A 14,280-nucleotide genomic window follows, 5' to 3' on the forward strand; every position below is an offset into this window, starting at 1 on the left:
TTAGGTGCTTGATGGCCAGCACAGACACAATGGGCCGAAAAGCCTGTCTCTGTGCTGACTAATCTGTTTTGAAATTTTCCATTGACCTAGTTTCAATTTTTTAGGAAAGTTTCAAATTTCCACTACCCTTTGTGTGAAATAGTGCTTCTTGACATCACTCCTCAACAGCCGAGCTCTAATTTTAAGTTTATCCCCCTTGCTTTGGATCCCACCACCAGAGGAAATAGTTGCTCCCCATCTATCCTAAGAAATCTGTTAATCATCTTAAACACCTCAATTAGATCATCCCTTAATCTTCTATACTCATAGAAATACAAGCCTAGTCAATGAAACCAGCCCCCATAAGCCCAAAGAAGTAACGTTACATTTGTCGACAGCAATGTTTAGACAAGTTAGCCTCGTGTGCAATTTTGGGTATTCCATTACAGAAAGGATATTAAATCCACAGAGAATATACAGCATAGATTCACCAAATGACGGATTCACTAGGGATGAGGAACCATAGTTGTGAGAAAAGACACGGATTATTTCTACTGGAGTAGAGAAGGTTAAGATGAAACTTAATAGAATTCTTGAATGAAAGAGACAGACTGCATTGGAGAGTCAGAACTAATGCCTTTAGTTGTGATCTAAATGAGAGTTTTATTTGCTCATTCACTTACATGAATTTCAAACCCCACTAAGGAAACAAGAGAAAATCCACACTCACACAAATGTAATCTGTACATACAATTATACTGACCCTTCATATTTCAAAACCTTCAAAAGAAAATATTTCAAAGATTTGCCTTAAAAATGAGCACATTCTCTACTCAAATAATGGAACTGAAAGAGCATTGGCAGTTGAACTATGGATGCTCACCTTTGAGATGCTGAGAATCAATAAATGCACCTTGTGTTAAATTGGTTTTCATGCTCTTGTAATGTTGAGTTCCTCTATGCAACTTTCAAAGCATTTAAACTTTTACAAAGGAATAAATAATGATTTAACCAACAGATATCTGCAGCTTCAAATACTCCATAGATCTCTGTGCTGCAGGGACCATGGAAATGCCATCTATGAGAAGCAGTCGAACAGAATTGAATAATTAAGCTTTAAATCTAACTGGATATTGTGGAGGTTTGCCTGACCATCTTTGAGGGGGTAGGAACCGGGAGAAATTTTCCCTCACGAGATTAAACAATGATCTGTGGAAAGACTCGACCTGTTGGGTCATTCCATGCTTTCTTCTGTCCTTTTTGAATAAAGGCAAAAGGTACTGTTGTCAGCTTTATTACTTAGTACAACTTGTAGAAAACAGAATGGGGTGTCGCCCTCTACTTCCAACAGAAAATTTTAAAAGCTATGAAAAGTAATCACAGAAAAATTACAGAAACTTAAAATCCTGGATGTATTTTATCAGTTTCATTACTGAACTTTATGCTGTTTTCTTACTTTTCGAACTATGGAACTTTAGTCATGATCCTCAGATTATTTGTTTAATTTGCTACATCCGTAGAATAGATTCCAATTACCAAAGAAGCAGCATAACTGCCAATGTATATTTGAGGTTTTCAACTAAAAGATCAGAGATTTTCTTAGGAGGGCAGCAATCCCATTCTCTTAGTTGCATAAAGAATTGCATTTATGATTGTGATAACCTTTTATTGCTGGTCCAACATTTCATACTCCAGTGCTCATCTGACAGTTAAAATATTTTCCATAGTGAACAGCCAATCAACCATGAAATTTGATGTCCAAGCATATGTTGTGCTCATTCACGTAAACATTTACAACTCAATGTTCAGCGCCTTTGGGCTGCATTTTTTAAATGGATGAGGTTGCATTAATATTTGTATTAATTTAAACATCACTGGGATAAATTAACTTTATTTGAATAATTTTCTTTTTCTTCCATTATAATTTAATACCACCTGCCTCCAAAACATAAACTGAATATCTAGAGCTTTTAGTCTACCCCCTTCCAATAGCGATACTGCACTGCACAGTAAGAAATTGGCTGAGAATCTGACCCAGACTGGTGGGATGAATGTTTGTCTTCCGACTGTCACATCTGAAAAAAGTATGGGCAGGACCTCCCAGTTCCTAGCGGGCAACAACCCACAGCACAAAACTGTCCCTTCATTGTCAATCTTATTCAGAAAAGCGATTGGGGTGTGAGAATTGGAAAATGTCATGATGCTCTGCCATTGGACTTTTTTTTTGGTTGGGACTGAGGCAGACTATTAGCACAGAGTACAGGCAACTTCAATCTGCTTCTGCATTATCATCTCAAGGTGTTTGACTCCGGATGTCAGAAATGAAATGTTTCAAACTTGTCAAATTTGTTTTAATGAAACAGGGAACTCTTGCAAAAGGTGTGCACCAAATGTATTTTATTACTCTTTGACTGATCTTTTGAAGTAAGTTTATCTAATCAAGATGCCCCAGTTTAAAAATCTTGACTAACACTAACAAATAGCACCCTCTAGTGACAATGCAAGATATTCACGCGCAATAAGTGTTTTACAAAGCATTCGCTTGGCAATCAGTGTTTTGCAAGGCACTTATTGAAGTTATTCATCATTTTTCTGCCAGCAGTAATCAGGTGTAGTTCCATTATTAACTTAATTCTGCACTTGGTGACAATAAAAAAAAAGTAGTTTGTGGCAGGCTCTATATTTCCCTTCCATTTCTTAGTATTAGGGGGATTACTGGCATTTTTCATTTTGTGATTCTGCAGTGGAGATTGTTCACTCTTTCCCCCACCGGCTCTCCCCGCCCAAAAAAAGTTAACTCCCTGGCCCAAGATATTGTAGTACTATAGTCTGTCTTCAGTGTATTTGAAACATATGGTGAAGATGAATCGCTTATAAAAGCTTTAAAAAAAAAACAAATGTCTGATGTCACAGACTGGAAACGCACAATTTCAGTTCCCCAACCCATTGACTTCCCAATCTGGTTGCATTGTTGTGTGAATCATAGAAATTTACAGCATGGAAAGAGACCATTCAGCCCATTGTGTTTCTGCTGGCCGACAAGGAGCCATCCAGCCTAATCCCACTTTTCAGCTCATGGTCTGTAGCCTTGTATGTTTCGGTACTTCAAGTGCATATCCAAATACTTTTTAAATGTTATAAGGGTTTCTGCCTCGACCACCCTTTCAGAACCACACCACTCTCTGGGTGAAAACATTTCTCCTCAAATCCTCTCTAAACCTCCTGCATCTTACCCTAAAGCTATGTCCAGAGAGATTTGGGTGTTCAGGTCCACTGTTCCCTGAAGGTGGGAACGCAGGTAAATAGAGTGGTCAAGAAGGCATACGGCATGCTTTCCTTCATCGGACGGGGCATTGAGTACAAGAGTTGGCAGGTCATGTTACAGTTGTATAGGACTTTGGTTCGGCCACATTTGGAATACTGCGTACAGTTCTGGTCGCCACATTATCAAAAGGATGTGGATGCTTTGGAGAGGGTGCAGAGGAGGTTCACCAGGATGTTGCCTGGTATGGAGGGCGCTAGCTATGAAGAGAGGTTGAGCAGATTAGGATTATTTTCATTAGAAAGACGGAGGTTGAGGGGGGACCTGATTGAGGTGTACAAAATCATGAGAGGTATAGACAGGGTGGATAGCAAGAGGCTTTTTCCCAGAGTGGGGGTTTCAATTACTAGAGGACACGAGTTCAAAGTGAAAGGGGAAAAGTTTAGGGGGGATATGCGTGGAAAGTTCTTTACGCAGAGGGTGGTGGGCACCTGGAACGCATTGCCAGCGGAGGTGGTAGATGCGGGCACGATGGAGTATTTTAAGATGTATCTAGACAGATACATGAATGGGCAGGAAGAAAAGAGATACAGAACCTTAGAAAATAGGCGACATGTTTAGAGAGAGGATCTGGATCGGCGCAGGCTTGGAGGGCCGAAGGGCCTGTTCCTGTGCTGTAATTATCTTTGTTCTTTGTTTCTTTTGTCCCCTGGTTATAGATCCCTCAACCAAGGGGCATAGGGCCTTCCTATCCACTCTATCTGGTGGACCCCTCATAGGGCTGGATTCTATAGAGCCCTCATCGTCGGAATCCATGGCGGGGGTGGGGGGTTGGAGACCTGAAGATGGACCTGGATGATGCTCGCCACGGACCTCGACGCCAGCAGGGCCCGGCCCGATATTGCCAGTGGGAGCGAGGCCTCGTGGTGCCACCCTGCCACTCAGGGATGGGATTGCAATTTAAATATTTAAATAAATTAAAATACCTGCATTAATTACTCTCCTGGCACTTCCTGATGTCCCACTGTGATCTTCACCCCGATGGCCGGCACTGCTGCACCTTCGGATCCCCGTTGGGGAAATGAGGTACAACACTGGTGAGGACGGGGGAGGAGGTAAGTTTATCAGTGCGGTGGGGGGGGGGGGGGGAAATGGGGTCAAATTAATGTCATGGGTGTAGGGGATAGTAGGAAGGGTTACAGTTTAAAATTTGTACAGTTTGGGGAGGGGGGGAGGGTCAGATTGTAAAACTAAGTGTTTTTGAGGGGGGGGGAATGATCAATAATTAATTTAATTGATATTGGCGGGGGTGGGGGGACGCGGTGGGAAAGGGGCAAAAGAAATGTATTTATTTATTTTAAATCAATTTCACTTTAAATATTTGAATGTCACAGTAGGGCTGACAGCCCTTTAAAAAATGGTGTCAGTGCCTGCACACAGGCAGCTGATGCCATTGCCAGGGACGGAGAGCCCGCCCTCCCATGTGATCGGGGGGGCTTGCCCAGCTATTTAAATGAGCCGCCATGCTTGGAATCGCCATTTTTGTGAGGCTTATAGCCCGTAACTGTATGCACTTCAATTAGGTCCCCTCTCAGCCTCCTCTGCTCCAAAGAAAACAACCCTAGCTTATCCAATCTTTCCACATAACTAAAATTTTCTAGTCCAGGCAACATCCTCATAAATCTCCTCTGTACCCTCTCTAGTGCAATCATATCTTTTCTATTGTGTGGTTCCTCTCTTCTTGAAGTTCAATTGTAGTCTCTTCCAAAAACTGCTCCGTGAGCACAATTCAATTAACTCCAGGTTGGCGAGGTTAGTCATGTGACTAGTTTTTTTTCTCGAGACAGCCTCGCCTGCGAGGTTTGTGGATTCCTCAAAGATTTTATAGCAGAGCACTTGGAGAACAGTGGTAGAATCAGACAGAGTCAGCATGGATTTACGAAAGGGAAATCATGCTTGACAAATCTACTAGAATTCTTTGAGGATGTAACTAGTAGAGTTGATGAGGGGGAGTCAGTGGATGTGGTTTATTTGGACTTTCAGAAGGCTTTCGATAAAGTCCCACATAAGAGATTAGCGTGTAAAAGTAAAACGCATGGGATTGGGGTTAGTGTATTGCGATGGATAGAAAATTGGTTGGCAAACAGGAAACAAAGAGTAGGGATAAATGGGTCTTTTTCCAAATGGCAGGCAGTGACTAGTGGGGTACTGCAGGGATCGGTGCTAGGACCCCAGCTATTCACAATATACATTAATGATTTAGATGAGCGAACTAAATGTAATATCTCCAAATTTGCAGATGACACAAAACTGGGTGGGAGGGTGAGTTGTGAGGAGGATGCAAAGAGGCTTCAGGGTGATTTGGACAAGTTGAGTGAGTGGGGAAATGCATGGCAGATGCAGTACAATGTGGATAAATGTGAGGTTATCCACTTTGGTAGCAAAAACAGGAAGGCAGATTATCTGAACAGCTATAAACTGAGAGAGGGGAATATGCAACGAGACCTGGGTGTTCTCGTACACCAGTCACTGAAGGTAAGCATGCAGGTGCAAGAGGCGGTAAAAAAAGGCAAATGGTATGTTGGCCTTCATAGCGAGAGGATTCGAGTACAGGAGCAGGGATGTCCTGCTGCAATTATACAGGGCCTTGGTGAGGCCACACCTGGAATATTGTGTGCAGTTTTGATCTCCTTATCTGAGGAAGGATGTTGTTGCTATAGAGGGAGTGCAGCGAAGGTTTACCAGACTGATTCCTGGGATTGTGGGACTGACGTATGAGGAGAGATTGAGTCGGTTAGGATTATATTCGCTGGAGTTCAGAAGAGTGATGAGGGATCTCATAGAAACTTATAGAATTCTAACAGGACTTGACAGGGTAAATGCAGGAAGGATGTTCCCGATGGTGGGGGAGTTCAGAACCAGGAGTCATAATCTCAGGATACAGAGTAAACCTTTCAGGACTGAGATGAGGAGAAATTTCTTCACCCAGAGAATGGTGAGCCTGTGGAATTCGCTACCACAGAAAGCAGTTGAGGCCAAAACATTGTATGTTTCGAGAAGGAGTTAGGTATAGCTCTTGGGTCTAAAGGGATCAAAGGGTATGTGGCGAAAGCGGGAACAGGTTACTGAGTTGGATGATCAGCCATGATCGTAATGAATGGCGGAGCAGGCTCGAAGGGTCGAATGGCCTACTCCTGCTCCTATTTTCTACGTTTCTATGTTTCTCACAGCTCACCAGACACTCTCAGTGGGGGGTGGAATGCTGGCTCTTACACATTCAATAACTCTCAATGTCTCTTGATCATCACTGTTAACAAAACCCATCTTGCTAATTGAATCCAGGGGTACTCCCATTGTCTCTCCATGCAACTTTTTTTTTTTAAGAAGGATTTTTTCAATATCCAGTAAACATTCAAATAATAATGTTCCATATGACGAAACTAATATGTCTCATTTTGGCAGGTGTGGTTTCCATCAGAAGGAGTGACGCCCAAAAGCCTGTATGTTTCCATTGTCACAAGGAAGGTCGTCTTTGAGCTGACTGCTGGAAATTACGGGGAAAACCCATAGGATTAGTCAGGGTACGGAAGATCATTGCAGGAAAAGGGGCCCTGATGGAAAGCACAGCAGATCAGGCAGTGGCTTTAACTGCAGCAGTAAAACCCAGTAAACATACCACTGTGAGTGCGGGAGAACATCACAAAATACCTGAGAGTTATCAGGATTTTGTGTCCAGAGTAAAAATTACCCCATACCCCTCGAGTGAAGTGAGTGAGCCCATAGTCATACCTGAATGCTAAAGTACTAGTAAACTATCGGGGGAAGGTATATGCTCATATCTTTATATCGGATGCACCTGGAGTGTGACCTTATTTTAGGACTGGTAACCGTGGGGATTGTCACTAGTTTACCTGCTCCTTGGTAATGGCCCAGTGGCAGTGAAGGCGGTAGCTTTCCCAGTAGTCTTTGAGGTAATGTAACAATGTAAAAAAAAAATTGTCTGAACACCAGAATGTGGATAATGAAAATCATTTGCCAAGAAATAATGAAACGAACAACTTCTTTCCTGAAATAACACTGCAATATGTATATGTATCGTGTGTTTTGTATACTATTTGCAGACACCCAGTATCGAACTGCACTACTTCAAGTATTTCAACATACCATTTAGTCTAATGGCCTTTTATTTGACTAAACAAAATAATAATAAAAAAATACTTAACCTCTCTTGGAATGGGAAGTAGGCTCATACTTCCAATTTCTCTTTAACTTCGTGCTTCTTCCTCAATATTCTCAATTAACCTGCCTGGCTTCTTTCTCCGTCTGTCTGGGTAGCTTCTCCCATTTCAATTTCCATGAATTTGACTCTGCTCTCTCAACATCTCTGACTGTGTCAAATCTGAACTTTGACTTTGACTATTGTTACTACTGAGGCGGGAGGAGTGCACTTTTTATACTAGTTCCACTTCTCCACAGATCACAACATATATTTAAATCTTTTCCCACTTACCGATACGCTTTTTCATTTATTCTAGAATAAAAATAGAATCTAACACACCAACCAGGTTTCTTTAATAAACAACAAAATTATCAGTTTATTATAAAACAAGTCTTAACTAGTAATGAAGGAAAGCATAAACACACAGATCGAAATATTAAAGTTCCCTTTTTACCTTAGCTCCTCACACACACATACACATACACCAGTTAACCGGACAAAAAAGGGATTGTTATTAGAGCTCGGTTACCAAAAAAACAGACAAAAAGACACTTAGGCTGAATACTTGCTCATTTTTGAAGAAAAAACAAATGAGATATGTTGTGTTGCAAAACTGGCATACAGTCTAGCCTCCGAGTACATGTAGACAGGTCATTGGGATATTTAGAACAGTTATCAGGCAGCGTTGAGAATTAATTTAGCAGACTTTTCTTCAAAGATAGGAGATGAGATAAGTTGGCACAATGGACTTCTCAGGGTCTTTTAGAGAGGTGCTGAAAAGCTGAGCTGGGCTGTGGTCTACTCTCCTTCCTTGGAAGTTCTCTTCTCTCCTTGGAAGTTCTCTCCCTTTTTATACAGGTCAACCCTAACTCAAAACAATTCAAAAGTGAAACCAACAGAAGATCAACCTTTTGACCTCCATCAATCATGACTTGTCACCTCTTTGTACAATTTCTCGAGGTATCCAAAGTTCTCTGTTGTTTATTGAGCTGGAAGTCAGGTGGTTTCCCAGAAAGGCTTGTTTTCCTCAAAAGACCTCTCGGTGCCCCTTTGAAAAACATTTCCAGGGACTGTTTTTTCAAAGTCAAGTGGTCTTTACATGAAGTCCTTTGAAAACCCCAAAATTTAACATTTCTTCAATCTTCCAAAATGTAATCCTCAAAAAATCTATTTAACAAAATACAGAGGTACTTGCATAACACTACCAACTCCACTTAATGGTTGGCACTATGACAATGACTGATTAGTCAATGGCTCACTTTGCTCTAATGATGGATGCTGCGATACCGGCAAACTTTCAGTTTCTTTGTAACTTTCCCTTTCTTCCTGATTTCCACTTTGAACTGGAGGAGGAATTTGGACTCTAGGAGGGTTATCATGCTCTCCTCTTGTTAGATTCCCTCGTTCAAGCAAATGATCTAGATGACACAACGGAATCTCTCTCCAATCTTCACTAGATACGTAAATGCATATAGTCTCTTTACAACAACTCCAAACACATACTTCTCCTTACCATCTCGGTGGTTTTTCTCCATGACCTTCTGACCCGCACTGAACTCTCTAAGTTTCATGCCTGGTATATCATGACTCATCTTCACTTTCTCTTGCTTTTCTCTTACTTTGTTATTGATGCCAGGGTCAAGCAAACTAAACCTAGTCCAAGGAGCAAGTTTAAACATTAACTCATAGCGTGAGGCTATTGTAGACTGTGGGGTTATTCTGCAAGAGCAGAAAATTGCCTGGCATGTGTCAAAGGGAAACATGGAACTCACTGCCTATCTTGTCACCAAGCAAATACTTTTGAAAAGACCTCTTCGAATACTGCACACTCCTTCCTGCAGCGCCATTTGATGCTGGGTGATTTTTTTTATTCATTCATGGGATGTGGGTGTCGCTTGCTATGCTAGCATTTATTGCCCATCCCTAATTGCCCTTGAGAAGGTGGTGGTGAGCTGCCTTCTTGAACTGCTGCAGTCCATGTTGGGTAGGTACACGCACAGTGCTGTTAGGGAGTTCCAGGATTTTGACCCAACTTAAGCGAAGGAACGGTGATACAGTTCCAAGTCAAGTTGGTGTGCAGCTTGGAGGGGAACTTGCAGGTGGTGGTGTTCCCATGCAACTGCTGCCTTTGTTCTTCTGGGTGGTAGAGGTCGTGGGTTTGGAAGGTGCTGTCTAAGGAGCCTTGGTGCATTGCTGCAGTGCATCTTGTAGATGGTACACACTGCTGCCACTGTGCGTCGGTGGTGGAGGGAGTGAATGTTTGTAGATGGGGTGCTAATCAAGTGGGCTGCTTTGTCCTGGATGGTGTCGAGCTTCTTGAGTGTTTTTGGAGCTGCACCCATCCAGGCAAGTGGAGAGTATTCCATCTCACTCCTGACTTGTGCCTTGTAGATGGTGGACAGACTTTTGGGATATGGTGGTACCAGAGTGTGTTTGACTCCATTCTTAATTAGAGGTAGCCTTGTGTGTGAATGAAAGTCTAATTGAAACAAGATTCAACTATTCAAAATAATTTCATGTGGGATCTACAATCACCAGGAGGCAGGAAGATAACTCAACTTAACTCTAAAGTATGGAATTATTTTTCCAAACTTTCAATGTGAATCCCATCATACTATTACTTTATTCTCAACTCATCAAAAACACTCTGGGGATCAGGTGGTACAAATTACCAGAAGTCTCTGCTCTGTGGAGTTGAAGTGTTAAGCAGGATGTTAATTTCATACAGTAGTCATCTGTAAATTTAAAGATATATGTATAATTCTTGATATTAATTCACAGAGTTAAAATAAATTCCAGTAGCTGAGACTCATTGTTGAATCAAATTATATCCTGGGGTGAAACAGCCTGTGAATTCAATTAGTTTGCACCTACAGAGAGTTCTCAGTAACTTTTGTTACTTATCATCGTCCATTATTAACAGTCAAGCTTGCAGAGACCATGCATCGAGCAAAGATTCCTTTTAATGTTATATAATGTTAACTCATGTTATAGCTAACTCCCTTCAATCAATATTAATTACATTTAAAGATAAACTCATTATTTATATGAATCATTAATCATTGCAATAATTCAAGAAGACAGTGGCCTCTTAAAATATTAGGATTAATTTCCTATCCCAATATACTTTTGAAAGGAACAATTTATGATCGCTACTCAACATCGATTAATGCTATGTAGATACCAACAACATTTGGAATGATCCAATTGACTATAATCCGAACCTAAAATTAGATACTTAATGAAATAAGACAGTTGTCAAACCACAATGTCGTAATCGCAGCTTTTGATCAAGTTAGAATGTTAAAAATGGTAAAAAGGTTAAATGTAAGAACAAACTTGCATTTATGTAGTGCCTTTCATCTAATTGTTTGATAGGCAAGGTTCCACAGACCTCAATGAGATAAATGGCCAGTTAATCTGTTTTTGGAACTGCTGATTGCAGAATAATAGTTGGCCAGAGCACTGGAAGAACCTCTTTTCTCTTCTTTGAATAATGCTATAGGAACTTTTATCTCCACTTGAACAGCAGACAGAGCCTCAGTTAGTGTTTTATTGGAAAGACAGTTCTGCTGCCAATCCAGTACACTCTCAGTACTGCACTGAAGTGTTAGCTGAGATTACATGCTCAATAGGGTTTGAACCCATGACCTTCTGACTAAGAACCAAGCATCATCACATTCCAAAAAATCTCTGTGTACTATTTTTAATACATGGGTTAACTCATTTACATCAAATTCCTGTGCAAGTGATGTTAACAAGATCATTAATCCAATTAAAGTATTCAACTTACTATATAGTTGTACCAATATTCTGACTTTTTGATACAAATCACAAACAACTGAGGACAAATTAGTAGATAATTATGGAAAATTAAATTCACAAATACATCAGTGGCTAATGATATCAACCATGTGTATCACAGTCTAACCAGTGGCCCTGAAACGGATTGCTAAAGCTACAAAAAACAGGTAAGTCTCTTGCTTTTTACTTACCCCAATATAGAGCAAGGAGCAGAAGTGCCCCTCCTGGTTCTACACCAATACTGCAAGCCACTGTTGGCCTGCACTCACTGCTCTCTCCAAACACCGCCAATCCGCCCCCCACCCCCTCAACCGCCCCCCACCCCCAGATCTTATTATTAGGCCAGCTTGGTGTCCTAGCTGGATAATTTTGAGAAGGTCCTGACTGGCAAACTACATCAGGACACCCGATATATGCCCACAGCTTGCCATTTTTATGGAAATGAGACTAAGGCCTAATTTGGAATCTTTCATCTTTGGTGTGCATTTCAGATGTGCCATCTACTTTGCGCCAGAACACTGTGTATAGAACTATCTCTTTGCTGAAATTGAGTGTGTGAAGTGCTGTCACAGAATCTATTGCCATTCATGGTGTCACTGAAGAAAATATATCACACAAAACACCTCCAATCAATCCCACTGGCATCAAAGTTTCCAGATAGGTTTCTGCTATATTCACCGGAGCTGTGTCCCCAGCAGAGTCCAGTTTCAAAGCATTTATTTATTTAGAGATACAGCACTGAAACAGGCCCTTCGGCCCACCGAGTCTGTGCCGACCATCAACCACCCATTTATACTAATTCTACATTAATCCCATTACCCTCTCACATCCCCACCTTCCCTCAATTCCCCTACCATCTACCTATACTAGGGTCAATTTATAATGGCCAATTTACCTATCAACCTGCAAGTCTTTGGCTGTGGGCGAAAACCGGAGCACCCGACGAAAATCCACGCAGTCACAGGGAGAACTTGCAAACTCTGCACAGGCAGTACCCAGAATCGAACCTGGGTCGCTGGAGCTGTGAGGCTGCGGTGCTAACCACTGTGCCATCCTTTGCCGCCACATTGAATACAGGAATTTAAAAAAAACCTCAGACACTGAAGTCAAGTTGTTTATTTATTTATCTATGGGGGATGTGGGCATTGCTGGCTATGCCAGCATTTATTACCCATCCCTAATTGCCATTGAGAAAGTGTGTGGCTTGGAGGAGAACTTGCAGGTGGTGGTGTTCCCATGCAACTGCTGTCCTTGTTCTTCTAGGTGGTTGAGGTTGCGAGTTTGGAAGGTGCTGTCTAAGGAGCCCCTTGATGTGTTGCTGCAGTGCATCTTGTAGATGGTACACACTGCTGCCACTGTGCGTCGGTGGTGGAGGGAGTGAATGTTTGTAGATGGGGTACCAATCAAGGAGGTTGCTTTGTTCTGGATGGTGTCAATTGTGTATGTAATGTCCTTCACAACATTCGCATATTATGACAATTCAGAATAACTGCCTTTTACAGAAGTATAAATGAAATATTGTGCTTCCTAAAACTAACCTTCTATATTCTTCATATAGCCAGTGTTCCTTTACTTCCGCAGGGGCTCCCTGAAGGGAATCTTGTGCCATTGCCACAGAGCTTTGAGATGCATACTCTTGCACAAATTTCAAGGAACTATAAAAACAAGAATGACAGAGAAAGCAAAATAAACTGTAATTTAAAAACAGTCAATAGAATTGTGAAGTGTTGCCTGTAAATTAACCCATCAAAGGAAAAGGGTGGAGGTGGGAGGAAGTACCTTCATTACTGGTCCAATAAACAAACAAATAGCAGGTCTAAACAAAAAAAAAATTAAAAAAGGAAGTATATCACATTGAAGAACTTCTTAGTTATTAAGAAAGATGGCAATAACAGAACTTACATTTATATAAATGCATGTCACATAGGAAAATAACATAAGGTGCTTCACAGCAGTGTAATAAGTCAAATATTGACACAAAACTGAAGCGATATTAGTACTGGTAACTAAAAGCTTGGTCAAAGAGGTAAGTTTTAAGGAGGGCAGAGGAAATAGAGTACAGCACAGTATTAAAAACATATTATAAAATAATTTATCTAAAATTGTTCTCTAATTTCTTGCTCAGATTGCAATTAGATATAAATGCAAAAGTAATTCTATAATTATTCAACTGATCATTTCTCCTCTCATACATGCATTGCACATTTTAAAAAAAAGTGTATTGCATACCATTGAATTCTGACATTGATATTTTACATAATTTTCTTATTGCACAATAACAATTGCATTAAGTGCTAGAACTGCATAGAGGAGGTGAAAGACTACACACTTAGCAAAGTTCAAACCTCCTAATTCACAAGTTACTTTTTTATCTTAAACCATCACAAATATCTATCTACTGAAGATGTAGATTGCTTAAAATAAATAAATTTGCCTCCTCCATCATCAAAATAATCTATTTTATAAAAGCAGCTCTCAAATTATTAATTCCTCTATGTTGGTATCTTTAATCTATTACAGAAATTAATGCAGATATACAATCTATACAGTAGCAGACGTGTTTACAGATTCAGCTTTTACTCAACCTATATTGCAGCACTCAAGCAAACTCCTTAATTTACTCTGGCATTCCATTTACAACATCTATACTTACCTTCTACTGAAAGCATCAGTGGGAGTCTTTATTTCGCTGGAGAGTCTGCTCAAAGAATACCAGCCACATAACGGGAACTATATCCACTAGTTTTACTCAACTTACTGACCAGCTTGTTACTGTTGCAATTTAATTTTTGCAATTAAGTTTCCTGTTTACAATTACTATCTCTTCACTACTTGGTGATTTTTAAAAAAAATCGAAACATGCAGTCATGTGTAATTGTTTTCACATTTTATTGGTTACATAAACTCTTAGAATACTATACATCTTAGCCTTTTAATTTTATTCTCTGCTAAAAAGACAGGACACTGAACAATTAATTTTGTGTGTATTTATTTTTCTGAAATTAATATTCTCCAA

General features: G+C 40.5%; 1 protein-coding gene across 3 annotated transcripts in view; it reads right to left on the reverse strand.

The window, feature by feature from the left end:
- Positions 1-14,280, reverse strand: part of LOC137369191 (protein prune homolog 2-like) — a 558,836-nt gene that overhangs the window by 149,128 nt on the left and 395,428 nt on the right. For 2 of the 3 annotated variants that reach the window (XM_068029990.1, XM_068029989.1), the window contains exon 9: positions 12,803-12,919. In XM_068029990.1, coding sequence (XP_067886091.1) covers positions 12,803-12,919 — 117 coding nt within the window. Of the gene's footprint in view, positions 1-12,802; positions 12,920-13,917; positions 14,022-14,280 lie in introns of those variants that run through there. The other variant, XM_068029992.1, reaches the window with a different exon arrangement.

The sequence above is a fragment of the Heterodontus francisci genome, chromosome 4, assembly GCF_036365525.1.
Source record: "Heterodontus francisci isolate sHetFra1 chromosome 4, sHetFra1.hap1, whole genome shotgun sequence".
NCBI lineage: Eukaryota > Metazoa > Chordata > Chondrichthyes > Heterodontiformes > Heterodontidae > Heterodontus > Heterodontus francisci.